At 38.9% G+C, this 25,308-nt stretch overlaps 3 protein-coding genes across 5 annotated transcripts in view; 1 reads left to right on the top strand and 2 right to left on the bottom strand.

Annotated features, from left to right (window-relative positions):
- Positions 1-15,758, bottom strand: part of aasdh (aminoadipate-semialdehyde dehydrogenase) — a 32,073-nt gene extending 16,315 nt beyond the window's left edge. For all 3 annotated transcript variants that reach the window (XR_013886493.1, XM_080187183.1, XM_080187196.1), the window contains exons 1-7: positions 15,381-15,758; positions 12,313-12,433; positions 10,096-10,439; positions 6,906-7,098; positions 3,915-4,159; positions 2,230-2,336; positions 645-817 (exon numbers count right to left, since the gene is read on the bottom strand). Coding sequence is in view for 2 of the 3 variants with exons in the window: in XM_080187183.1 (XP_080043309.1) it covers positions 645-817; positions 2,230-2,336; positions 3,915-4,159; positions 6,906-7,098; positions 10,096-10,439; positions 12,313-12,433; positions 15,381-15,706 (1,509 nt within the window). In the remaining variant the exon portion in view is untranslated. The remainder of the gene's footprint in view (positions 1-644; positions 818-2,229; positions 2,337-3,914; positions 4,160-6,905; positions 7,099-10,095; positions 10,440-12,312; positions 12,434-15,380) is intronic.
- paics (phosphoribosylaminoimidazole carboxylase, phosphoribosylaminoimidazole succinocarboxamide synthetase) overlaps positions 1-25,308 on the top strand; it is a 277,223-nt gene that overhangs the window by 194,695 nt on the left and 57,220 nt on the right. The gene's annotated exons all lie outside the window — the stretch shown is intronic.
- ppat (phosphoribosyl pyrophosphate amidotransferase) overlaps positions 17,707-25,308 on the bottom strand; it is a 47,629-nt gene continuing 40,027 nt past the window's right edge. Inside the window, exons 8-11 of the mRNA XM_080187277.1 lie at positions 25,093-25,220; positions 23,487-23,708; positions 23,083-23,203; positions 17,707-22,355 (exon numbers count right to left, since the gene is read on the bottom strand). Of these exons, the coding sequence (XP_080043403.1) occupies positions 22,171-22,355; positions 23,083-23,203; positions 23,487-23,708; positions 25,093-25,220 (656 nt within the window). The 3' untranslated portion in view covers positions 17,707-22,170. The remainder of the gene's footprint in view (positions 22,356-23,082; positions 23,204-23,486; positions 23,709-25,092; positions 25,221-25,308) is intronic.

Below are 25,308 nucleotides of genomic sequence, written 5' to 3'. Positions count from 1 at the left end.
ACCTGCAAGTTCACCTCCAAGTCACACGTGACCCTGACTTGGAACATATCGCTATTTCTTCACTGTCACTGGGTGAAGATCCCAGCACTCCCACTCTGCCTAACAGCACTGTGAGTGCATCCCAGTTCCCTTAGCTGAATGAAGAAACTTTACCAATTTGTCACCATCTCTGTGACTCCTAAAATGTATTTTAAGGTTGACATCTTTTTTCAATGAACTACCAGATAGGGAGGGCAGGATTCCAAATGGTGTGTAAATGGACGCATTTGCTACCAAAGAACAATGCAGCACAGGAATATGCCCTTTGGCCCTCCAAGCCTGTGCCGATCCAGTCAAGGAAAATTCAGCTCTTTGATGGAAAATCAGATCCAGAACAAAAATGTTTAAATTCTGAATAGATTCCACCATATTTTGTGACATCTCTAATATTATTAAATAGATTTCTCTTGCAGTCCATTAGTTTTAATTAAAAAATTCTGTATCTTGCACCCAAACCTAGTTCTGCTTCAATGCTCAATGATAAACAGACAAATCTGCTTGGATTTCATGATTTATTCATATTCCTACGGAACCTAATTAGTACACCTGCAATTTCAGCAACTCTCTATCACATTTATCACAGGTGGACTTAATCGCAGAATTACCTGCTGGACACTTTCAAGATTTAGGCGTTTCCCATGGCGTTTAATCTGGTTGTCTTGACGACCTTTGTAATACATGTGTCCATCTTTAATGATCACCCAATCTCCAGTGGCTCTCATTGTGCCTGGACACACAGTTTTTTCATCATCAAGGAAACATACACGCTCTTTACCACCTTCAATGAATAAAATACAATGAGGATTTCTGTGCACTGTATTTGAAATGGACATCAAGAGAGTAGGCAAGATAAATATGCTCTACTCATGTTTACCACTTTTGGTCAGGTCAGAAGTGTGGGTCTGAATCTGGATTCTGTGGTCGTTAGGGGTGTACCACAGATCAGAGTCACTGAAACACATGTTTTTTTGTGAGAATGATGAAAGGATCATACTTCTAGTACCTCTAACACAACAGCATCAATTCAAAGAGCTTTGTGAGATTCTTTTGGTCTTATATTCTTAAATTCATGGGCTGAGGGTGCCATCTGCTCAGATGTTTTAGCTTTAGTGTTTGCAGAGATGCAGCCAAATCAAGGAAGAACGAGAAAACCCTTTATTCTTACCTGCATTTCTTACACGTTCTTACAATGTGCACTGGCCAGCCAGTCCAGAGTTGTACACTTTAATGACATTTTGCATCCTTGTTTCAAAGTTGAAGCCTGATTCTGACAGACTCTTTCATTCTGTCAACAAACGCCCAAAGTTGCAGAATTTGCATCCATGTGAATAAATGTATTGTTCGTGGTCTCACTTATGGAAATTTGAAACATAATTCATGCCACAACAGGTGACATATGCTGCATTTCACAGTCTCAAGTTACCTACTGGCCTCTTGTTAATTTGAAAATAGATACCTCGAGGGCGATAATTACAAATTCAGTCAGAGACTTTTCGTTGAACTGAGTTTTACAAGTATATGTTTGAAATATAGCAGCTAGAGAATTGTCGTTTTCTGTAGTTGGCTTAGCATCATTATCCAATCCATATATTATAAAATATTTTATCATTTAACTTCTCCTGTCTTTGTTTCTATCACAGCCCTTCCCTTTTGTTCTTTCTCTCTCCCCTTCTGCCTGGGGGTCTATACCTCCAATCTCGCCACAGATGCTGTATCACTTTGAGTATTTCCAACATTGCTAGTTTTCACTGCATCTACTAGTTTTGGTAGCTGTTACTTCAGAAATACAAAACCAATGTTATCAAAGGCTAATCAGGACATAATAAACCTCCGATGCTAATTCTAAAACCAAAGCAGCAAAAGACTGATCTCAGTGGAAAATGTAGGATTTATTAAAGAAAAATACTTGCATTTGATATACTTGAAGAATAGGGACATAAGTAGTTAACAACTTGAGGCTGCAAACGTATGTAAAAATGTCTTCCGCAAGATTAAAAAAAAAATTTACTGAGTAATTACACTTAAGGTGAATGAGAAGACTGGCAAAACATAGACATAATCAAACAGAATGATTACGAAGGCTAATATCCTTTTCAGAATTTTATTTACGAACTTTGACCTGCAGCAAGGACAAAGTCAGGGGCAAATGTTAATTATTTTGTTGAGAAGCTACACACAAAAATTCTTTACCTATGAAAACTTGTCCTTCTCCTTCATGAATTATTTGACCAGAGTTATCTACAACATCCAAAATAGTTCCCAAAAGAGGAAATCCCAAAGGAACACATCCTTCATGTCTGAAATGCAAACACAGTTAACAATTAATTCTCAAAACATAGTTAAGATGCTAAATTTTTACAAAATTCCCCAACATTACTGACCGTTATGAAAGGAACCTGGACTATTCACTCCAAAGTACATCGATATCTGTAGTCACAATGGTGAGGTAACCACTGATGCTTTACAAAGATGATTTAAGTTCTGCATCCAAGTATTAACATGGTTAGGTTTACTTACATTTTGGGGAATAATACTATTACAATCACATCAGCACGTTCCCAAAATAATTAAGAGGCCCATCTTCTAAGAAAAATTAAACCTACTGCACAGAAAACCAAGTCTGATCTACACCTAGTTGAGTAATACAATCTGAACATAACACTTCACCAACAATGATGACGTCTGAAAGAGAAGGAATCAACTCAGCAGAAAATTTGGGATTGAAGCTTGCCAAAAAAAAACCCTATTGCGGAGCAAACTATTGGTTGTCAGCCCTACCCCAGAGATTGCCTCCGGAGGCAATTTTCCTCCTTCTAAAAATGTCATCAAAATTCTCAACAAAATATTCTATTATCAAAATATTTGGCTGCTCCAGCATTACATCAAACCAACATAATTCAATAACATTCATATATCATAAACTCTCCCTTACTGTCAAATCAATATTAAATGCTGCCAGTCAGCAAACAATTGGCTAGATGATTCATGAAAGAATTAGATCAATTTCTGAGTCAATAATATATTCAATAGTACATTAATGGATGTGTTACAAAGGTACAAATAATTGGTTTAGATGTCAAACAATTTTAATGATAGAAAAAAACTGTTAAATTAATCTCATAGGTCATTTTAGCTCAGTTCATAGAATCACAGAATTGTACATGCAAAAGGAGGCCATTCAGCCCATCGAGTCAGCCCTAACCACAATCCCACCCAGGCTCTATCCCCATAACTCCACGCATTTATCCTAGCTAGTCCCTCTTACACTAAGGGACAATTTAGCATGGCCAATCCACCTAGCCCGCACATCTCTGGACTGTGGGAGGAAACTGGAGCAGCCAGAGGAAACCCACACAGATGCGGTAGAACATGCACACTCCACACAGACTGTGACCTAAGGAAGTAATCGAACCCAGGACCCTGGTGCTATGAGACAGCAGTGCTAACCACTATCCCACTGTGCCGCTCTTGAGTTGATAGCACATTTGCCTCTAATTCAGAACGGCCATGGGTTCAAGTCGTAGTATAGGAATGAGCACATAATCTGACACTTCACTGCAGTACTGAGAGTGAATGCTGTATTACTGGAGCTGCTGTCTTTTTGATGAGTTGTAAAATCAAAGTCCCATCTGTTTGCTCAAGTGAACATAAAAGATCACACTACCATTCCAAAAGGCAAAAGTGCCCAATAATCTGACCAATAATTAACTCTCAACCAACATAAGCAAAACAATGAACAGGTTAATCAGCTCATTACTGTTTTGTGGGTGCCTAGTATATAAGCAATGACTACATTTCAAAATAAATTAATTCACTTTGACAAGCTCTTGAGGATTCAAAACTTTCTTTTTATATAAGACATTAAACAGACTTACAACTGAATGGCGCTACACAGGGTTTCTTCAGAGATTTTGTAGTATGTAGCCCAGCTTGATACTTCTGTAATCCCGTAAAGATTGAATATTTGGGTTCTGTTTCCTTCTCCCCGCCAGCTTTTGAGTACACACAGTGAAGGAAATGCTTCCCCACCTAGTGCTAATACACGTAGCGAAGTATTGGCTGAAAGCACTACTGATGTCATGACTTCTGATCCAAACCGTTTGATCAATGTTGGGGTGACCTAGACAGAGAGGGAAAGAAATTAAATTGAATTATTTCAAGATTGACAACAAAAAGGTCTATATCTATATTTATCACTGCCTCTTTATCACTATTTTCCCTGATTCCCAATTTTGTCTCCTCTTTTATTGCAAATGCAGACTCCTTTTTAGCACCAGTTCCAATACTTCAAGCAACCCTCTCACATCCAAGCGATTATTCCCCACGTGATCTGAAGCAGTACGAGTGTGCTATTTGAGTGACGTGGGCATCACAGTTTAGTCAAATTCATCCCTCGCCCCAACACCAGTGGAAAATATTACTTAACGTGGAGTAAGAGAGAAATTAAGTTACAAAAAAAGATTAGGCAGGGGAATATAAACTAATCTACTGGGCTGGATACAATTCAGGACAGGAATACTGCTGGATAGAGCACCGAAACCATTAGCACGCTATGCATAAGTAGTAATGAAGGCAAACAATATTTTTGGTTATTCATTCGTTGGACATGGGCATCACTGGCTAGACCAGCATTTATTGCCCAACCCTAGTTGCCTTGAGAAGATGGTGGTAAGCTGCCTTCTTGAATCGCTGCAGTCCATGTGCTGTGGGTTGACCGATGATGTCGTTAGGGAGAGAATTCCAGGATTTTGACCTAGCAACTGTGAAGGAATAGCGATATATATTTCCAAGTCAGGACGGTGAATGGCTTGGAGGAGAACTTGCAGGTGGTGATGTTCACATGTATCTGCTGCCTTTGTCCTTCTAGATGGAAGTGGTTGAGAGTTTGGAAAGTACTGCAGCGCATTTTGTAGATAGTAAAACTTGGGGTCTATTGACAGAGAATAGGCCACAGCTTCCAGGTAATGATTCTGAGATTGTAATTGGTGTCAGTAGTGATGCATCGGTGGTCAACTGACTGAAAGATACTACAGAGGTCCCAGTAGACTCCTAAAGTATTGGCCACTTAGAAACTGAAGGCCACAAATGACCTTCAATAAAACAGGGGATTGGTTGTTGTGGTGCAAGATATTCCATCACCACGACACAGATCTCTCCAACTACTTCTATTGAAACTCTGAGCCTTCATCAACACTTTCCTTCAGTCATAGTGAAATAATTTCTTTGGAAACAGTATACCCTTCTTTCATAACATATCCTCATCCTAGTCTTCTTCCCTGATGCACTCTGGTGTGGTTCTGCCAACTCCTGGCTGGGTCACTTGGCTCTGACCACTATTTTATTTGTTCAGAGACTGTGGGCATCACCGACTACATCAACATTTATTGCACATTTCTAATTGCCCTTAAAAAGTTGGTTGTGAGTTGCATTATTCAGCCACTACAGTAGATACATCTACAGTGCCGTCAGGAAGAGAGTTCTAGGATTTTGACCTAGTGACAGAGAAAGAACAGCTATATAGTTCCCAGTCAGGATGGCATGTGGCTTGGAAGGGAGTTTGCAGGTGGTGATGTTTTGTGCATCTGCTGCCCTTATCCTTCCAAGTGATAGAGGTTGCGGATTAGGAGGATGCTGTCTTGGCAAGTTGCTGCATTTCATCTTGTAGATCACACACTGCTGCAACATGTGTTAAAGGCAAAGGGAGTGAATGTTTAAGGTCGAAGATGGGGTGCCAATCAAGTGGACTACTTTGTTCTGGATGAGTTTGAGCTTCCTGAGTGTTGTTGGAACTGCACTCATCCTGGAAGTGGACAGTATTCCATCACACTCTTGACTTATGTTCTATAAATTGTGGACAGGCTTTGGGTAATTAGATAAGTTACTTACTGCAGAATTCCTGGTCTCTGACCTGCTTTTGTATCCACAGTATTTATAAGGCTGGATGATAACAGTGGGGAATTCAGTGTGCTAATGCCATTGAATGTTGAGGGATGTTGGTCTTATTGTAGATGGTCTGGCACGTGTGTGGCACACATGTTATTTATCACATCAGCCCAAGCCTGAATGTTGCCCTGGTTCTCGCTGCATCTGGACATGAACTGCTTCATATGATGAGTCTCAAATGAATGCTGCGTAATCATCAGCGAGCTTTCCCACTTCCACTACCCTTCCTCTACTATCCATATATAGGATGGTGCGATGCCCATTCTTCTCGAACTCCTTCTTTCGCTGCACATCCTTCATCCAGTGAGTCTGACAGTCTGCTTTATCTACTTGGCTAAATATAGAATGATCCCAAAGCACTACACAATTATGTCCTTCCAAATCCATAAGCCCACCCCTCCCAATATCATGCTCTGTCACAAACTCTGTCTTCAAACCTTGAGTTTGCTGAGCTCTGCACAAGGAAAACAGCTTTTGGGAGGCACTCAGAAGCTTTTACAATTTGTCTATATAGTCATCACCGTAAAACCCTGCTCATTCATTTGCTGCAAAAAAAATTGCATCTATTTAAACTCTGCACTACCTGAAAATGTCCTGGCAGATACATTCGCACAATTGCGAATCATGGCCTCACCCCATCTCCAGTGAAAATGGTTTTGATAGGAAATGGGGATGGGATTTCTGAATCCGGGGCTTTGTGCAATCTTCCCGACTCTGTGAAAGTGTGGCCCTATGGCTCAGTTCTATACCGGGTATGTGCATTTATCAAGTTAACATTTTGCTGTCTTTGCTGATCTATAAAGCCAATTAGAGCCAGCTATAAAGCTTCAGGTTTGCAGCTGGAAAAACACTATAATTTTTGTGACCAAATAAATTTTAATTCATGTTCTATGAAATTATGAAGTTGATCAGTATCACCATACCTGCATAACAGAAACTTTGTGATGTTGAAAAAGCACCTTGGCTAGTCTCTTTGGCATCATTTTAATGACTGGGGGAACAATGAGTAACATTGCTCCACTGCTCAATGCAACAAATATTTCAACAACCGAGGGATCAAAAGTCAAAGGAGAAGCCATAAAAATTACATCATCTGGTGTAACTTTGAAGATAGACCTGTGAAACAAAAAGAAGCTTTAAAATGGATCAAAAACAGAAAGCAAAATAGCAACAATTGCGGTATAAGGGTATTTTACAATGCAGTGTCATCGATAAGAATACAACGAAAATGACCCACGAGGAATATGAGTGATTTTATTTTGCAGATTGGCAGAATAAGATAAGATACATGCAGAATAATGAAATACTGTGAATGTATCAAATTCTTCTTCTTCTTCCAATATAGTCTCACTGTGTGTCCATTGGTCAGTCAAACCAGTGACTATTAAACCATAGCTGGAGCTAAAGTAAAGATCTAGCTCAGGCATGAGATTATTTAAAGTTAGCAGTTTAATTAATGATACAGTTACAAGATCACAAAATAGGGCAAATGAAAAAGAGCCTTCAACCCATGAGTGCTCATCCTTCCAGATTACCAAACTGACCACCTTCTGATTTAGCTGTGTCAGGATCACGTCAAACATCCATATTCTGCCAACTTTTACATACGCAATTCTAACTAAACCAGGCATGATCTGCTGAAATGATAGCTCTGATAATGAAAACATATAAATGGAAATAATGTAAAGATGGGTCTTGCAGATTTTCAAGTGATAGGGTTGTGTATATTTCCTTAAGCAGTTTGTTCCATTGCGGGAATGTCCTTGGCAGAGAACAGTGTAGATTATACTGTCTTGAAAACAAATAATCTTTGTAGTTTGTGTGGATGGCTATCTCGTATTTTGTCATTGCTAGAGGGCATCAGGCGCTTGTTTGCGCCAATTCCCACCAGTCCATGAAGGGGGGAGGGGGGGAGAGAGAGAGAGAGAGAGAGGGAGAGAGAGAGAGAAAGGGGGCGGGGGGCACATTCAGTCTGGGTAGCAGGGGATAAGGACGACAGTTATGTTGTGGGGGTGGAGCAATATCTGTGGGAGCCAGGAGGAATGCATTATGCGGCTCAGGAGCAATGTGGCAGGGGAGCGTTTTTACTGTGCATGTGCAGTTGAAGACTCCAATTAGAGCAGCAATGTTTCGGGCCCTGCCCACAGACTTCTGCAGCATCATTCAGAATCGCGGCTATTTTTTCAGGACGAGTGTGTATGGGGGTGCCTGCGAACGGGTCTAAAAGTCAGATCGGAAACACTTCCAGATTCGGTACTTAGAATCAAAATGGTAAAATCGGGCCCTTTGTCTTCTTTGGTAAGGAAGTGCTGGATCCGTTTTAATAATGTCTCCCTATTCCAGAGCTTTTGTTGAGGAACTGTGTCAAAGATTTTTAGGAAATCTAGTATTGCCAAGTGAGTAGTTTTGTTTCTTTAAAAGGTTGAAGCCAGGCCATCTACAATTTGTAAAACCTGTGTTCTGACAGATCTTTTCAATTGAAAACCAAACTAACTATCTACCAGGATATTATGAACTTCAAAGTGCTCCATGAGTATGAACAATATATTCAAGCAATTTGCAAATGACTGTAGTGAGGGATACAGATCTGTAGTTTTCTGGCTGACTTTTATCCCCTTTTTTGAAAATGTCACAGATGTTAGCTTGTCTCCTTGGTCTGCTAAGTTGCTAGTGTTGATTGACTCTTACAACATTTAGCGGTTCTTTCAATAAGTCTCAAAACACCTTGCAACTAACTGATTCAACTTACTAGTCACTTTCTGTTTAAAGAATTATATCCAGATACAACCTAGATTTTTCCTTTAGTGACAATCCTGTACCTTCTTGTCCTACGCTCGATGTAGATCTGAGATTTTTGTTTGGGATTAATTTCTCTATCCTATTAAGTATCATATTTAATTGTAAGATTCCTTAGATTTGGAGATGGACGTGCCCTACCTTAATAAACTGTTCCTCTTGGATCTTCCCCTTAACCATGGAGGCCTGCTGTGAAAAGAACATCCCTCTCTCCTCCACGCTGAATCCAGGGACGTGATTTGAAGACAGTTCTAGACAACTCCGGAGCCATTTAAAAACAGTGAGTAGGACATGATTCTGTGATTCCCAGCTCCATTTCTAGTGTCTCCAATTTTTGGTGGCACAAGATAGAAGTGCACGTGGAGAGCCTGCACCTTGCACTCCTGACTGGCTGGTTCAAGTGTGGGGCTAAGAATCTCCTCACAGCTCCCCTGCAATTTTCGTGGCACTGGGCAATTGTTTCTATGATTCCCAATCCTTCATGAACCACAGTCTGGATGAGGTAACCTTTAGAAGGTTCATGCCTCCTCCATTCCAACTCATAAACCCAACCAATTGCACAACTCCTTTTATTCTCCATGCCAACTCATGAACCTTCCATGCCCACTACTCAATATGCACTTTGTACGTTACTAACGAGCTATATGAAAACAATGGTAAGTGCGGAAATGCTGAGAGAAGAATACCCATTCACAAGTCTGCAGTTCCTATAATTCTATAGAAGTGTCAATCAGGCTTCAAACATTTCATCGTTCTTATTCTTACCCAATTAAATACTGAATATGACAAAGAGATCACAGAAAGAAATTATAAACAATTAACAATGTCAATCAAGCAAAATCAACAATTCGTTTCACTTATCAAACAGAACCCAGTACTGTGCTGATGCTTTGATTTTGGAGGGCACAGCCAAGCCTCACTTGTTACTAAGGACATCAACAGTAACTCTGTTTTTCTCTCCACAGATGCTGCCAGACCTGCTGACCATTTCCTCCATTTTCTGTTTTTATTTTTATCCTGCACAATGCTTCCTACTTTGGTTTTAATATGCAAACGAATTTACAAAAACCTGAAGAAACTAATTCAAAGGCAATGAATTCTATCAGCAGCCTGTAATGGGCTCATGGTGAAACAGTCACTCATATTATGTGCCAGGTGTAATATATGTCACGTGATCAACTGCCTGACAGGACCTTTCCTTTCATTAATGCATTAGGTTTTCTTTATAACTGCAATAAGAATAAACAACCATGATGCATTGACATTAATAAACATATAATTCTCAGCTTGGCAATAATCACTTGTAATTAAACTTACTTGAGATGCAATATGTTAGGAACAATGCACTGATGTGGCACTTGAACAATTTTTGGAGTTCCCGTAGTACCCGATGTTTGTAAAATATATGCCATAAACCCATGCCTCTGGCAATCCACATTCTTCGGCACATGTTTTTTGTTATTTTCTTCAGCAGTTTCCAATTTGTCTTTGCTTAAATGTCCTATTTTACCGTAAATTATATTTTCTTCATTTCCAAGCTCTGAAGATTGGGAATCCACGTTAGTTACCTGCCACTGAATCTTCACAAGTACTATGTTTAGCATTGGTATATCATATTCAACATCAATGTATAACCAGGTTGATAGAGAGTCCCTGAATTTCTGAAATATAAAATCATAACACTATTTATTAACTTGTAAGTACATGTTTCCTTCAAAAGTTAAGTCCATGATTATTACGCAAAAGAATAAAGCGTTGAGGAACAGAGGGACAAGTACATAGTTCGTTGAAAGTGGCAGTACAGATAGACAGAATGGTGAAGAAGGTATTTAGCACCCTGGCTTTCATCAGTCAGGGCACTGAGTATAGGAGTGGGGACATTGTGTTGCAGTTGTATAAGTCATTGGTGAGGCCAAGTTGTGTACAGTTTTGGTAACCCTGTTCTAGGAAAGACATTGAAAGACCAGCAAGAGTGCAAAGAAGATTCAGGAGGACTAGAGGTCCTGAATTATAGGGAATGATTGGCCAGGCTAGGGCTTTATTCCTTGGAACGTAGGAGAATGATGGGTGACCTTATTGTGGTGTATAAAATCATGAGGGGAATAGTTAGGATGAAGAAATATTATTCTTTTTTTCAGGGAACTGAAAACTAGACAGCATAGATTTAAGATGAAGGGGGGAAGGCTTAGAAGGGACCTGATGGGCAGCTTATTCATGCAGAGGGTTGTGTATATATAGAATGAACTGCCAGAAAATGTGGATGAGGCAGATTCAATAACAACATTTAAAAAACATTTGGAAAAATACATGGATGGGGAAGGATTAGAAAGATATGGGCCAAACTTGGGCAATTGGGACTAGCTGGAAGGGCACCATGGTCCACATAGACCAGTTGGGCCACATGGCCTGTTTCTCTGCTGTATTGCTCTATAATTCTCAGAACAAAGATCGGAAAACGTTAATGAATACATATACCTGATGTGAAATAAGCGGTTAGGTTGATATTTAAAACTTCATTATAAGTCAAAGCTCTTGGTGAGAGCTTTTCTTATGTTTCATATGAAATTAAAATTAGCTAGTGCAATATCATCTATTAACTTAAAAATATTGAGAAATACATAGAAAATAGAAGCAGGCGTTAGCCATTCGGCCCTTCGAGCCCGCTCCACCATTCATCTTGATCATGGCTGATCATCGAATTTGATATCTTGATTCCCTCCTTCCTGCTATATCCCTCGATCCCTTTATCCTGAGAGCTATATGTTGTGAGGATGGGGACATAAGATGCTCTGTCAGAGATCCGATGGGCTGAATGGCTTCCTTCTGCACTGTAGGGATTTTATGATCTCTGTTCTTGCCTCAGCTCATCAGCTGCTAAAACCCTCTGTAACCTCTAGATTTGATTACTCTGATATACTGTTGGCTGGGCTCCCGATCTTCCACTCTACATCATCTAAAACTCTGCCACTGTATCTCAAATCCTGTTCATTTATCACCTGTTCTCACTGATTGACACTGACTCCTTTTCCTCAATTTTAAAATTCTCCTCCTTGTTTTCCTAACCTCAGAGCACCCATCCCTGTTTCCACCTCCAGGCCAACACTCTCCGGCATCTCTTCACCCCTCTAATTATGGCCTCATTTGCATCTCTAAAACTGCTCCACCACTGGTGGCTGTGCCTTCAGTTATCTTGGCTCTATGTTTTAGAATTTCCTTCTTAAACTGCCCCACATCTCTCCCTTTCCATCATTCCTAAAAATGCCCCTCAACCAAGCATTCGTTCGTCTGTCCCAATATTTCCTTAAGTGGCTCAGAGTCATATTCTGTTTAATAATCACATCCTTGTCCACTCTTTTGTACAATCACTCCGGATGTTTTGTTATTTTAATGGTGCTCACAAATGCAAATATATTTTGTTGTTAACCTCCACTCGCCTCTCATCAAAGCACCCTTGGAGTATGTTGTCAACTTGCCAACTTTGTATTTCTTAATTAATTTTATTTGCTCATATCCATTTATCGCTCAATAACTCACCTGCATCATATCTACCTGAACAAGGATATATTTCAACTTACACCTTTGAACAAAATAAGCTGATAAGCGAGGTGGACTTTCTGGATCAATTGGGCAAAAAGCTGCTCCAATTTGAAGAATTCTAAAATGTAGAGAAACAGTAATACAAAATGTTAGTTCCAAAATAAGAATCATCCCTTATGCTTCTATATTAATAAACAGAAGACAGAAAATATAAATTGCCTACTCTTCTGTGATCTTTACTACTTAAATGTTTTTTCCTCTACATACTTAAGATATTGAAACTCCTGGGATTAAAAGTACAATAGCAGCATGGAAAGAAAATTGGTAAGAGATAGAAAGCAAAGATTAGTGGTGAAAAGTTTTGTATCAGATTGGAAGGCAGTACACATTGGGGTCAATCTGGACTTGGGTTTAAATGGCGTAATTTCAATGTTGGCAAATGATACAAAAGTATTCTGCCATGAGGTGTATGGTGCAGCCTTCAGGGGAGCATATTCAGACAGCTGAAACGAGCAGACAGATAAACTACAGTGCAGAAAAGCGGGGTGATGCATTTTAGAAGGAAAAATTAAGATAGACAACATGAATTAAATGGCGCAATTTTAAAGGGTGTAATAAAGAGATCTTGGGGTTCAAATAGATAAATCTTGGGGGTCGGCAGCACAAGTTGATGAGCCATTGAAAAAATATACTAATTCCTCGGCTTTTCAACAGAGACAAAATACAAATTCAAGGATATTATGGTTAAATCTCAATACATTATTTGTCATGTATCAGCTAGTGTGTCCAATTCTATGGTCCACATTTCATGAAAGATATTGAGGGCTTTGACAAGACTCGGATTTACCAGCCAAGTACTGCGAATGGGGGACTTAAGACTAGAGATTCCCTCAGCAGAGGAAACAGTTTTTTTGTAACTATCAAATGTTTTAAACACATAAATTAAACACTGTTCTCCTGCCAATGCAAGATGGTGTGCATGCACACTGGTTTGCATATGTGCAGTAATCTACTAACATCACACAACACATGACAGTGCCCTCTGCACATGTCAATGATGTCATTATGCACATGCATCACCAGTCTACATCTATGAAATTTTTGGGAATAAAATGGTTTTTAATTGTTCACAAGATGGGGTAATGTTAGTAACTTTTTGAAATTAAGTCTACATTATCTGCATTTCTATGCAACAATGTTTCTTCATGTTATTTAACCCAGACAGGCTTCACCCTTCCTTGAGGCAGGTGCCTGCTTAAACTCTGAAAATCAGAAGCAGTTCCCTTCCTGTTTTTCAAATGTTTAAGGCAAATTTGTAAACAGAATGAACTAATTAAATTACAAAGATAGCCTGTCAAAAATGCCAGTGAGATGTACCTGGCCACCTAAAACACAGTCATGATGACTTGAGCAGTGCCATCTCTGGTCTTGGCTTCTGCCTACTTTGTAGCTCTCCCCACATTACAAGAAGGATGTGGAGGCTTTGGAGAGGGTGCAGAGGAGGTTTACTAGGATGTTGCCTGGTATGGAGGGGAGGTCCTATGAGGAGAGACTGAGGGATTTAGGGTTGTTTTCGTTGGAAAGAAGGCGGCTAAGAGGGGATCTTATTGAAACATATAAGATGATTAGAGGTTTAGATAGGGTGGATAGTGATAGCCTTTTTCCTCGGATGGAGAAAGCTAGCACGAGGGGGCATGGCTTTAAATTAAGGGGGGGTAGCTACAGGACGGATGTCAGGGGTAGGTTCTTTACCCAGCGGGTGGTGAGGGATTGGAATGCCCTGCCTGCTGCAGTTGTAAATGCGCCTAGTTTGGGGGCGTTTAAGAGATCTGTGGATAGGTTTATGGACGAAAAGGGATTGGTATAGGATAGTGGGTCATTGTTTTTGTAACTGGTCGGCGCAACATCGTGGGCCGAAGGGCCTGTTCTGCGCTGTAATGTTCTATGTTCTATGACATAAAAAAGCAACAGTTGAAATGCCCATATACCATGCTTGCAGAAAACACAGCCTAACTTAAATTACCTTCAATCTTCTGAACTAAAGGAAACACAACCCCAGTACATAGAACCTGTTCTCATAATTAACAACTTTAGAGTCTCTGTTTATTTTTTTATCAATCCACACTATATGCTCTCTAGGACCAGATAACGTCTGACCAAGGCTCAATGCAACCAAAGCATCACTTTCTCCCCTTTGTATTATGATCCTTAAGATAAAGGCCAACAATAATTAGCTTTTACTACCTTTTGTACCAGTACTGCAGTTTTTAGTGATTTGTATATCTAGACACCCTAAGTTCTTTTTTTCCCTCCAATTCCAGTCTCTCACTCATCAACCACATCTTTTAAACAGGGGTGAAAGCTTTGATTGTTTAGATTGATTTTTAAATTGAAGGAGACAGCAGCAAATGCATCCCATCTGACAAAATCCCACCATAAATTTGGAGGCTATGCTCTAGAAGTACCAGAAATTATGAAAAGAGATTGGATATGAGCATTGTGTCAGAGTCTCTCTGGGGTCTTGTAATGAGTTGACATTCTGCCTTTTTTTTAAACGATATGACTACAGTGGATGGAAATCTTGTTCATAGAATCGCTTCATGTTCTTGCTGGGAAAATATTAAAAGCAGTACGAAGTGCACTAGAATTCTATACATTATATCAATGGTGATGAGCATGCCCACTGGTTTACGCTGACCACATGGATTCCAGGATCTTTCCCAGATCCCGTGGGGTGGCACGTGGATCCAGGTTTGATTTCAGACTTGGGTCACTGTCTGTATAGAGTTTGCATGTTCTCCCCAAGTCTGTGGGTTTCCTCCCACATTCCAAAGATGTGCTGGCTAGGTAGATTGGCCATGCTAAATTCTCCCTCAGTGTATCCGAACAGACGTCGGAGTGGCGACTAGGGGATTTTCACAGTAATTTCATTACAACGTGAATGTAAGCCTACTTCTGACTAATAAAAATAAGTATGACAGAATATTGCACATTGATGATGGATAAATAAATAAGGGGCGGTGGGATGAGAGGAGCAGTATCACAGGAATACAAGTAGTATTTACCCTAAAATACAGCTGGGTAAATTTACTGTAGGCTGGCAGTATAATCCAATGACATGTCCATGGTTGGTATTGCAGTGTAATTGTAGTAGTTGCTGCAGTGCATTGCTCAGCGAGGTGACCTGGCTGTAAGTGTAACATAATGAGCCACCTGCCGCCTCGCTCTCCCAGCACACAGCCCGCCGCGCGCCCTGCACTGCGGCTGCGCGCCACACCAGCTCCTGCAGCCGGCCCGAGGCTGCGCCGTCCGCCTCCTCCTCCGGAACTGTTCGCCCGCAGATCCAGGCCCGGCCCTCGGCCTCCGCTGTACCCGTCCCTGCCTCAGACATCACCGTATGGGCGCCTGGGTCGTCGGCACACGCTTATCCCCAATCCACTCCGTATGGTCCCCACCACCGCCTCCCCCCTCTGACGAAAGTAACGTCAGGCCGTTGTTTCCCTCCGTCTTGAGGGGCATGCGCATTGGCAGTGCTGATGTCCTTGGAGTATGTGGACGTGAGTGCTAAATGTGAATCACTGTAGCATTGACGTGTACATTGAGGGCAAAACTAACAGCACCTTCTGCTACTCCTCTACAAAAGTGAAATCCATTCAAAACTAGGGGTATACCATAGTCCACCAATTAATAGAAAAGTTGGACAGGAACAAATGTGCATGCCAATTACAGAAAGTACCAAATACAGAGTAACAATATTGAGGGAACTTCACAATGTAGCCTGCAATAAAGGCCAAACAAAAACTTAAAAATGTCATAACACTGCCTCAGCTTTACCTAGAGTATATAAAACAAACTTGTTCATCAACTGGAGTGTTGTGTCCAGTTCTGGACACTTGGAAAGGATGCTTCATTGTGTAAAATCTAGGCCATAACTTTAATTTCCATACATGCCTAGTCAGAGCCAAACTTGAAAACTGGATAACAGCAAAATTATGTGGTAACTTGACTATTTACCACTCCCCTCAGCCTATTTCTCAATTATCAACTGTGCTACCATGCAACACCAAGACAATGGCCATTCAACTTGTCCATTTTTTTAATCCTTTGGTCTCCGGCTGCTCACCAATCATTTCAGGGAGTCATTCGTTTCCTATGGTTCAGTGGATTGCATTCAAGACACATCCTTTTGACTTTGACCTGGGTTCAATACCAAGCTTTAAGCTCAAAAATCTCAGCTGATACCTCAAGGAAGTACTGAATGAATGCTGCAGGAATGAATGCTGAGGTGCTTTCTTTCAAAAGGTTTATTAAATAAAGCCCTAATTGTCCTCTCACAGGAATATAAACAAGTTCAGAGCACTTTTCCTTTGACAAGCAAGGGAGTTATGCCAAGTATCCTAACCACTATTTCTTCCTCATCACAAAAGTTCTCTGTTTATCACGTTGTTGTTTGTGGGACCTTGCTGTGTCACCACACTCAATATTTGAGCTTTGAACAGTGGTTTCATTGGCTGTGAAGCACTTTTTGATTTCCTGTGGTTGCAAAAGGTTTTATATAAATGTAATTTTTATTTTGAAAAGGCACAGTTATACCAATACTAGAAGTTTGACAATATCCAGGACAAAATGATCTATCCTGATTATTTAAGCTGATTGATATGAAGCTAAATCACTCCCTTCAGCACTGGTTTGCTGTACAATATCAACAAGCTTTCCTGCAGCAAGTGGTTAGGCCTTTTTTTTGGTAACACTCCAAAGCTGCAGGCTCCACTGAAAAACAAGAAAAAGTGCACAGTAACACACACCATCCTTATATCATCATTTATTCATTTTCATTAGACCAGCACACGAACTGCCTACCAGCTGCCACTTTCACAACATGGTTCAATAAATGAAGTGGCTTACCACCTTATCGAGGGGAACTTGTGTCACATCCTAAGAACTGTTATTAACGTTTGTAGCTGCCCACTCGAAATGAGAGCACAAGGAGTCCCAAAACTGCAACAATAGGAAGCATGTGGCTAACACAGCTGCATTACAGCACCAGGAATCCAGGTTCGATTCCCAGCTTAGGTCACTGTGTGGAATTTGCACATTTTCCCCTTGTCTGCATGGGCTTCCTCCAAGTGCTCCGGTTTCCTCCCAATCTGAATGACATGCTGGTTATATGCATTGGCCAAGCTAAATTCTCCCTCAGCGTACCTGAATAGGCACCGGAGTGTGGCGGCTAGGGATTTCCAATAACTTCATTGCAGTGTTGATGTAAGCCTACTTGTGACACTAATAAATTAAATTATGATCCAGACAATACTTTGAGAATAATCAAGACATGTTTATTATGACAAATGGTAAGTCTTGAATATAAAATTAAGACATACATTGATACACCCAAATACATAACTATTGTAGAAAAATCAATTTGGTATTACACAATATTGTGGTCACTGGTTGCTCAGACCACAAAAACACACTGGTACACAAGTGGCAAAAAGGAATTACAAGCAAGGCACAACACCAATGCAACACCAAATTGTCTGGCTAAGCTATTGCTTGACTCAATTAAAATTGATATACAGCTCATTGTAAAAAATGTCCAGTTTTCAAAACTCCAATTTGAAGCACAGCTGGCTTTGAGACACTATTGTATTGTAACAGGACCTGAAACTGCCAAAATCAATTGGATTTCATTTCTTACTATAAGCTGTTTCCCCACTGAAACAGCAACTTTTTGTATTAACTAGCACATTCTTAAATCAAAAGTTACACAAGATGTCTTTCACTGATTACATTTAAATTAGAGAGAAAATGCTGAAACCTGTTGCATTTTGCATGGCAATTAAATGTTTTCATTTATGAAATAATAAAAACAATACCATGGATTAGAATTCCAATACTTCTACCCTAGAAACTGGCATCAAACTGAATTTAGATCTCTAATAACGTAAACAAATCCCAGGTAAAATAAACTTGCCTTTACACGTGAATCTTTTGCAATCTCAGATCATTTCAAAGCATTTCACAGCCAATGAGTTACTCTGAAGTGTAGCATTATTGTTATCACATAAACAAATGTGGCAGCTAATTTACCTACAACCAGGTCCTACAAGCAGAAAGCAAGATAAATGATTGGTTTTTTTTATTGGTCAAGAAATAAAACTGATGTGCTAATTTACATTTCATCAAACTACAAATGATGCAAATACAAAACAACGTGTGACACATATAAGATAGCGTCGCCATCATTATTCTGAAACATGTAACAACTTAGAGTCCGCACATGTGCACTTAAAATAAGGAAATCCAAAACTGGCTGTCACCAATTCCTTCTTTGCATGTGCTGAGGTCCAATTATGAATCAGTAAATTGTCAAGAACTTCCACTTTTATGCTATTAGTTTAAAAATCCTTTAAAAAGTTGCATTGGTTGAATGAGATGTAACTTGGTTTTTAAACAAAGTTCTAGTTACTTCTGAACAACTTCACTGACCATGAAATATATTTTGGAATGTTAAATTTCACTAAGGTAATTTTTTCATATTCTTAAACATATTTGAAGTTTATGATAATTTCAGCCTAACCCCATGTGTATGCTGTTATCTGTTTTTCTGTAAAATTATATTGAAAAGCGAATAATCACTTTTTTGCTGAAAAAAAGACGCATGTTGTTGGAGTTTTTCATCTTGCATATTAGGATAATTTGCCGGAATACCAACTGAAAAAGGAAGAACAATTTATACTGCATGAGTGCTCATTGGTTAGCAAGTAGACACTAATTTGCAGAGAGGTTGCCATGGAAAATGCCACGGCACCAGGAGACAATTAACTGCCAAGCTTTATTTTAAATTCAAACCATTGTCCTGGGGAATAAACCAGAGAATGATTGTTCTCCAATCTTTTGATTTAGTTGAGAAAGGTGCAATGTGTGGATATGCTGCTATCTACAAAGGAAAGACTGCCCCTCCCCCCATGTGTAAGTGAGCTGCACTGAAAGCCTGACTGATAATCTTAAATTCATTGTTAGTGATTGGCATGCACTTGTTAAACAGTCACAGAATCACATCTACTATTGGGCACTATTTTGGGTTTTGCAAGCACAGGGTTGTTGGGTATGATACTTTGTTTTTCGTCAATAACTGAAGGGACATGCTGTTTGATACAATCCACCAGTCATTAGGACATACAGCCTAATGACTGACATCACACAACACTGAAACTCATCTACATTATTAATTTGCGATAGGCAGAATGTCTTTTTGGCTTCACAGCAACATTCTGTTAACAGAGCAAACCACTTGTGATGCTCAGCATAATTACAGCATGAAACAGCCAACTTCGTCTGTCGCTCAAATTTTTGAAATCTTACACTTCCAGGATAATTGAAGGTCGAATGGGCACTTTTGAGACCAAAGCTTGCAGCCTTAGACCCCATGAGTTTGCACGATGTGCAGCCAGCAATTGTCTGACTAGGATCGTCATTATCCTGCAGAATGGCTTTGATGTGCCCTATTTTAGCATTGAGCTGGCAGGGTGGGCAAATATGTTAGACTCCTTTTACAATATTGCAAATAAAGTCAATCTTATAATGTATGGAACTATGGAATCTCAATGTGTAAACTGACCAGCGAAAGTAGGCTTGCATTAATTCGTATTGGAGAACCCATTCGCAGATTTCTCAACTTGCACATTGAGCAAAGGGGACTCAATTGACTGCTTCAATCTGAGCGCAGGAGGAAGCCCATTAAAGTAAGGACATTCTTATATGCAACTGCAGCTTCAAAGGTAGCAACATATCACCTACGTATTGAAAATAAATTGTTCCCCTTACAAATTGTACTTTTGTGAATTGATCCTGACAAATGCAAAACAAAAGATTCTATAGCATGTCTCTTTTTTCAAGCAATACTCAAGTTCTGTACTAGCAAACCGCTATTTGATTATTGGTGTTTTTAAAATTCCTTTTTCGCTATTTGAGAAATCTTCAGTATGACTGGCTGCTCAGCCTACTTCATGACATTGTTGTTGCTAGATGCCTGGAGATCCACTTTATTTGGTGCCAGATTCAAAGTAATGTCAGGAAAAGTGAAATCCACACCAAAGAGAGCACAGACCTCTTTCTGTGCTGTAAAACTCTATGGCTCTAAGACTAGTTCTTTGCAGGCAGCTTTTTTTGTTGTCACAGAAGGGCAAAATCTCTTTGCCACTTACCACAAAATCTGCATCTTAATGTTTTTATTTAAGATTCCCAAGTGGAACTGAAGAGGATTTTACTCAGAATTCAAAAGGTCACAAGTATTCAAACTAATTAAAAACAATGCAAACAGAAACATCAAACTGACACCACTGCCATAGCAATGGAAATGGAGCTAAATTTCTTTACATAATAGATCAAAAAGAAACAATGTTCAATTTTACAACATGGATATGGTCAGGCCTACAGAATACTTGAGTGGTAGAGTCATGCAAAGTTATGGCTGGAAGATTAAAATAAATGCATGAAAACAGGTTTCATTAAAAGTTATTTGAAGATTTACTGATTTCATTTTCTGTAACAATATTGTCAATGTCCTTAAGTCTGATAAAGCTAAGTTGGTATGTATTAAAACAAAATGATGCACTATTAGAAGTTCTAGAAATAGACATTTATTACATTAATTCATCTTATGAGTTCTCAGTGATCGAGGAAAAGTTAACATTGTTTTTCTCTTAAACTGAATTACGAACAGAAAGAAAAGAATGGAACCAATATGACTCCTTTATGTTTATTTCAATTTTTTTTTTGCTTAGACAGATACAGGATTGTATTCTCTATGTGATGTGTGTATTTCCATTAATAATAATCAAAAATATATACTATAATCAAAAATACAAGATTTTGAAAGGTAACTTTCACCGTGAAAGGAAAATGCTTGTACTTGAGAAAGAAAGGCACGATAGACAAAGCAAGTATAGAATATCTAGTAATACATTAAAGTTAGAACAATTCTGATTTTGAAACATTGATGGCTTTTCCATTTAAAAACCTTTGTCAATTTAAGTAGATAATGAGCTAGGACAACCTGCCCAAAATTTAGACACTCAAAAACTCTAAATGCATTGTAAACATTAAATTGTAACTCAACATGTTGAAGTAATAGACCTACCAAAAATGATAATTTTGCTGCAAAGTCTTGTCAGCATTACATAATCTTGATCTAGTATCATATTACAAAACATCATGTCCTTTATTACTCACATGTGAGAAGAAGATACACAGCAACATTCTACAGGTTTAAGGATGGTTAAAAGCAAAATTCAAGTGAAATGCTAGAAAGGTGAAAAAGCACATGTATACACACATACTGATAGCACTGTATGTTCAAGGTTATAACACCCTTATAATTAGTGAATCAGGTCTAATAAAACACATCCTGCACTGTTGAGTTCTCTCACATTAACTACAGCAAAGGGAATTTTTAATCCAAATAGTTTTTGAAATATTTTTGACAACAGTTAAAAATGTATTTGCTCATTGCAGTCAGAATGGTTTCCAACAACAGTAATCTATTTGACATTAGTCAAGAAACTCTACAATTGAGAAACACATTGTTACTTGCAATGTACCACGGAATGCAAACAGAAAATAATTCAGGATGTTGATTTATAAAATCAAAGTGTACATAATAGTGGCACAACTTACAAAAATATATGCATCCATGGAAGCATCTAGAGGATACAAAACATACTCAATAACCAAGAAAAGGCTTATTTACAGGTGCTGTCTAGAAAATAGCAGAGCACTATTATGTCCTTACAAGGTTTATTCAAAGCTGAAAAAAGTCATCGGTGAATCACTTAAGACCATACAATCAAAATAACTTCACCATTCAAGTTCCACAGGATATTTTCCTGTGAGACAAGCTGTGCAGTGACCTGTTTGTCTAGAAGATGATGTTTTATCATTTTCTGTATTATTTAGGATGGAATTTGTTTGCAGACTCATAGTTCCCTCTTGTACAGCAGATACCAATCCATCAACAGAGAGATAAACCACACTATTTGCTCCTACAAAACAAAGAAAAATACGACTTTTAGTGCATTTAGCAAATAGGTGAGTCATTTGGGCTCGGAATAATCACAGATGTCTGCCATACAGTGCAATAATTAGAGAAAATTAGAGAAAATCTGGTGGGCAGTGTAAAGGAGTCCCTTGGGCATTGGCACTTTGACCTTTGGGCAGTGCAAGAGGTCCAGGCTGACACTGCCAAGGTGCCAATGCCCAGCTAACAAACCCCCACCACCCAGCCCTCTATGGGCCCCCTCAATGGATTCCCAGTGTTACAGTACTAATAACATGTCCACTTTCAAAGCTAGTATTTTCTAGAGCAGACTGACATAACTTGGAACAGTTTAAAGGCCATATCCATTGAAGAATATGGCTAGATATTGACAGACTGAAATCCAATCAAAAGCTAAGAAACCTGAAATTTCAATCTCAGGTGAACAATCTGAAAATTGAATTGGAGGAGACAGAAATAAGCATCGAAAGAGAAACACATGAACTAGCTTTTGCAAAAATTCAGCTGCACCCGTCCTCACCCGATCATAATACTATGTAATGAGCATAGATCCACCATTATTGAATCAACAAAAGTATTCCAATACAATTTCATTTCTCCATCCCTAAGAATGCACAGTGGAACCATAAGAGGTCCATTACTTTAACAACAGATTGACAGTAAACTCTACTTGCATTGTAATTGCTACTTTGCAAACAGAAATATCCACAAACCTATATAGCCTGCAAGGTCTTCAAATTCTGGTTTGTTGGCAATCAATTCTTCTTTTGTTGGAATGTTAATTCCCATATAACAAGGAAATCTTATTGGAGGTGAAGCTACACGGATGTGTACCTACAAAGGCAATTTTAGAAAGATAAGATATCCAATTTGTATTCTTTGCTTCCCAGTTGAAGAAAAACAAGTAATTAAAACTCATATTTGGTGATTATTTAACGAAGTGTTACATCACTGAAATGCCTCAAGTAGCAAAGCACAAAAGATCACGTGTGCATCAACAATCTTTTTAAATTACTTTAAATTTGATTACATAAATTTGTCTAAGCATCAATCTCACATTAATGCACGTCATTTTAATAAATGGTAACTTCTTGGAGACACCCTTTCTAATAAATACCTCTTTGGCACCTGCTTCCTTCAGGACTTTAATGATTGGAGAAATAGTATTTCCACGCACAATTGAATCATCTATCAGCACAATCCTCTTTCCAGCAAAATTATCACTCAAGGCTCCAAATTTTTGTGCCACTCCAAGCTGCCGCAATCTTGTATTTGGTTCAATGAATGTTCTGCCCACATATCGGTTTTTGCAGAGTACTTCTACATAAGGAAGTCCTGCCTGTAACAGAGATTACAAAAAAGAACAATTTGTAAATTCCAAAAAGATTTAAACACAAATGTTAACTTTGCACTTCTTTAGAGCGTCACCCGTGGCAAGCATCTGTTCTTAAAGCTTTTGAATTAACTGCTCAGATAAGAAATAAGTTGGGGATGGCTGCCGGGAGTGGTGATGGAAATACAGTGAAACTGGGACGGGGTGGGTAGAGGAAGACAGCAGTAGTGTGGTAATGACAGTGCACTAGTATTTACTGGTATATAAAGTTCCTCATACTCATTACTTTGGTATGCTTTTTGTGTTTTCAACTTAAAGATCAGTGACAAAAATACTTGTTTGATGCCTCTATCATTTTCTTATTCTCATTGTAATTTCTCCTGTGTCAGCACAGGACAACATTAAAGTAAAATATTTTACTTTTGCTACTCTCTTTGTTTTTACATACATATAGAAGCTCTGACAATTTGTTTTTATATATCTTGCTAGTTTATTCTCATATTCTATTTTCTTCCCATGTTCTGGCCCATTGCTTTTTACCTAGATTTGGGTATAAAGGGCATAATTTTAAAGTTTGCATGCGATAAAACTCAAATTATATAAATAACAAGCTTCAGGAGAACATCAACAAATGGTGAAATGGGAATAGATAACATTTAACAGAGTGTATTGCGATACATTTGGTAGGTAGGATGAGGAGAGACAATTTAAACTAAATAATAAAATTTTTAAGGGAGTGCACGTAAATAAATCTTTTGAAGATAGCAGAGTAAATTGAGACAGTTATTTAAAAGCTTATAGGATTCACGACTTTATTAATATCAAAGAAATTATGCTAAACTTTTAAGATACTAGTTAGGCATCAGATGGAGTATTATGTTAAATCTAATCTGCATTTTAGGAAGATTGCCTTGAAGAGGGGTGCAAAATAGACTTACTAGAATGGAGCCAGGGATAAGGAGCTTCAATTATGTGGAGAGACTAGAGATGGAGATTCCTGAGTGGTGAAGTTTAACGAGATCTGACAGAGGTGTTCAATACTTTGAAGTGGTTTAACAGAGTAAATAAAGGAACAACCCATTTCCATTGCCTGAAGGTTCAATACCAAAAGAAACAAAAGAAAGCTTCTTTAAAAAAAAAGGATAATTATGATTTTGAATACACTGCTAAGAGGCAGAAGCAGATCTAATAGTAACTTTCAAAAAAAGTGAGGGGCAAATACTGTAACGGAAAAAAATCTGCAGAGCTCTGGGAAGTGAACAGTGATTATCAGATTGCTCTACCAAAGAGGCATCACAAGGTGGGCCAAATAGCCTCCTATTATGTATCATTCCATGATTCTAACTAATTGCATTTATGTTTGCCACTAATTTATGCATTTGTTACATACCTCTTGTGCATAACCAAGTGCTGCCGGAGTAGCAGATTCTGGAACCGTGCTGACCAAATCTGCATCAACAGGTGCTTCAATGGCAAGCTGCCGCCCGCAACGTTGCCTGACTGTATATACCATCTGTCCTTATGAATTAAAGGAAATTGATATGCATGTAAATACAGTTCAGCTACATCTCAAGTACAGATTTATGTGACTGTATGAAATGGAAAT

The sequence above is a fragment of the Carcharhinus amblyrhynchos genome, chromosome 1, assembly GCF_965287045.1.
Source record: "Carcharhinus amblyrhynchos chromosome 1, sCarAmb.v2.hapA, whole genome shotgun sequence".
NCBI classification, from domain to species: domain Eukaryota; kingdom Metazoa; phylum Chordata; class Chondrichthyes; order Carcharhiniformes; family Carcharhinidae; genus Carcharhinus; species Carcharhinus amblyrhynchos.
Note: the sequence above shows the minus strand (reverse complement) of the source record. Positions and strands in the feature narration are given on the sequence as shown.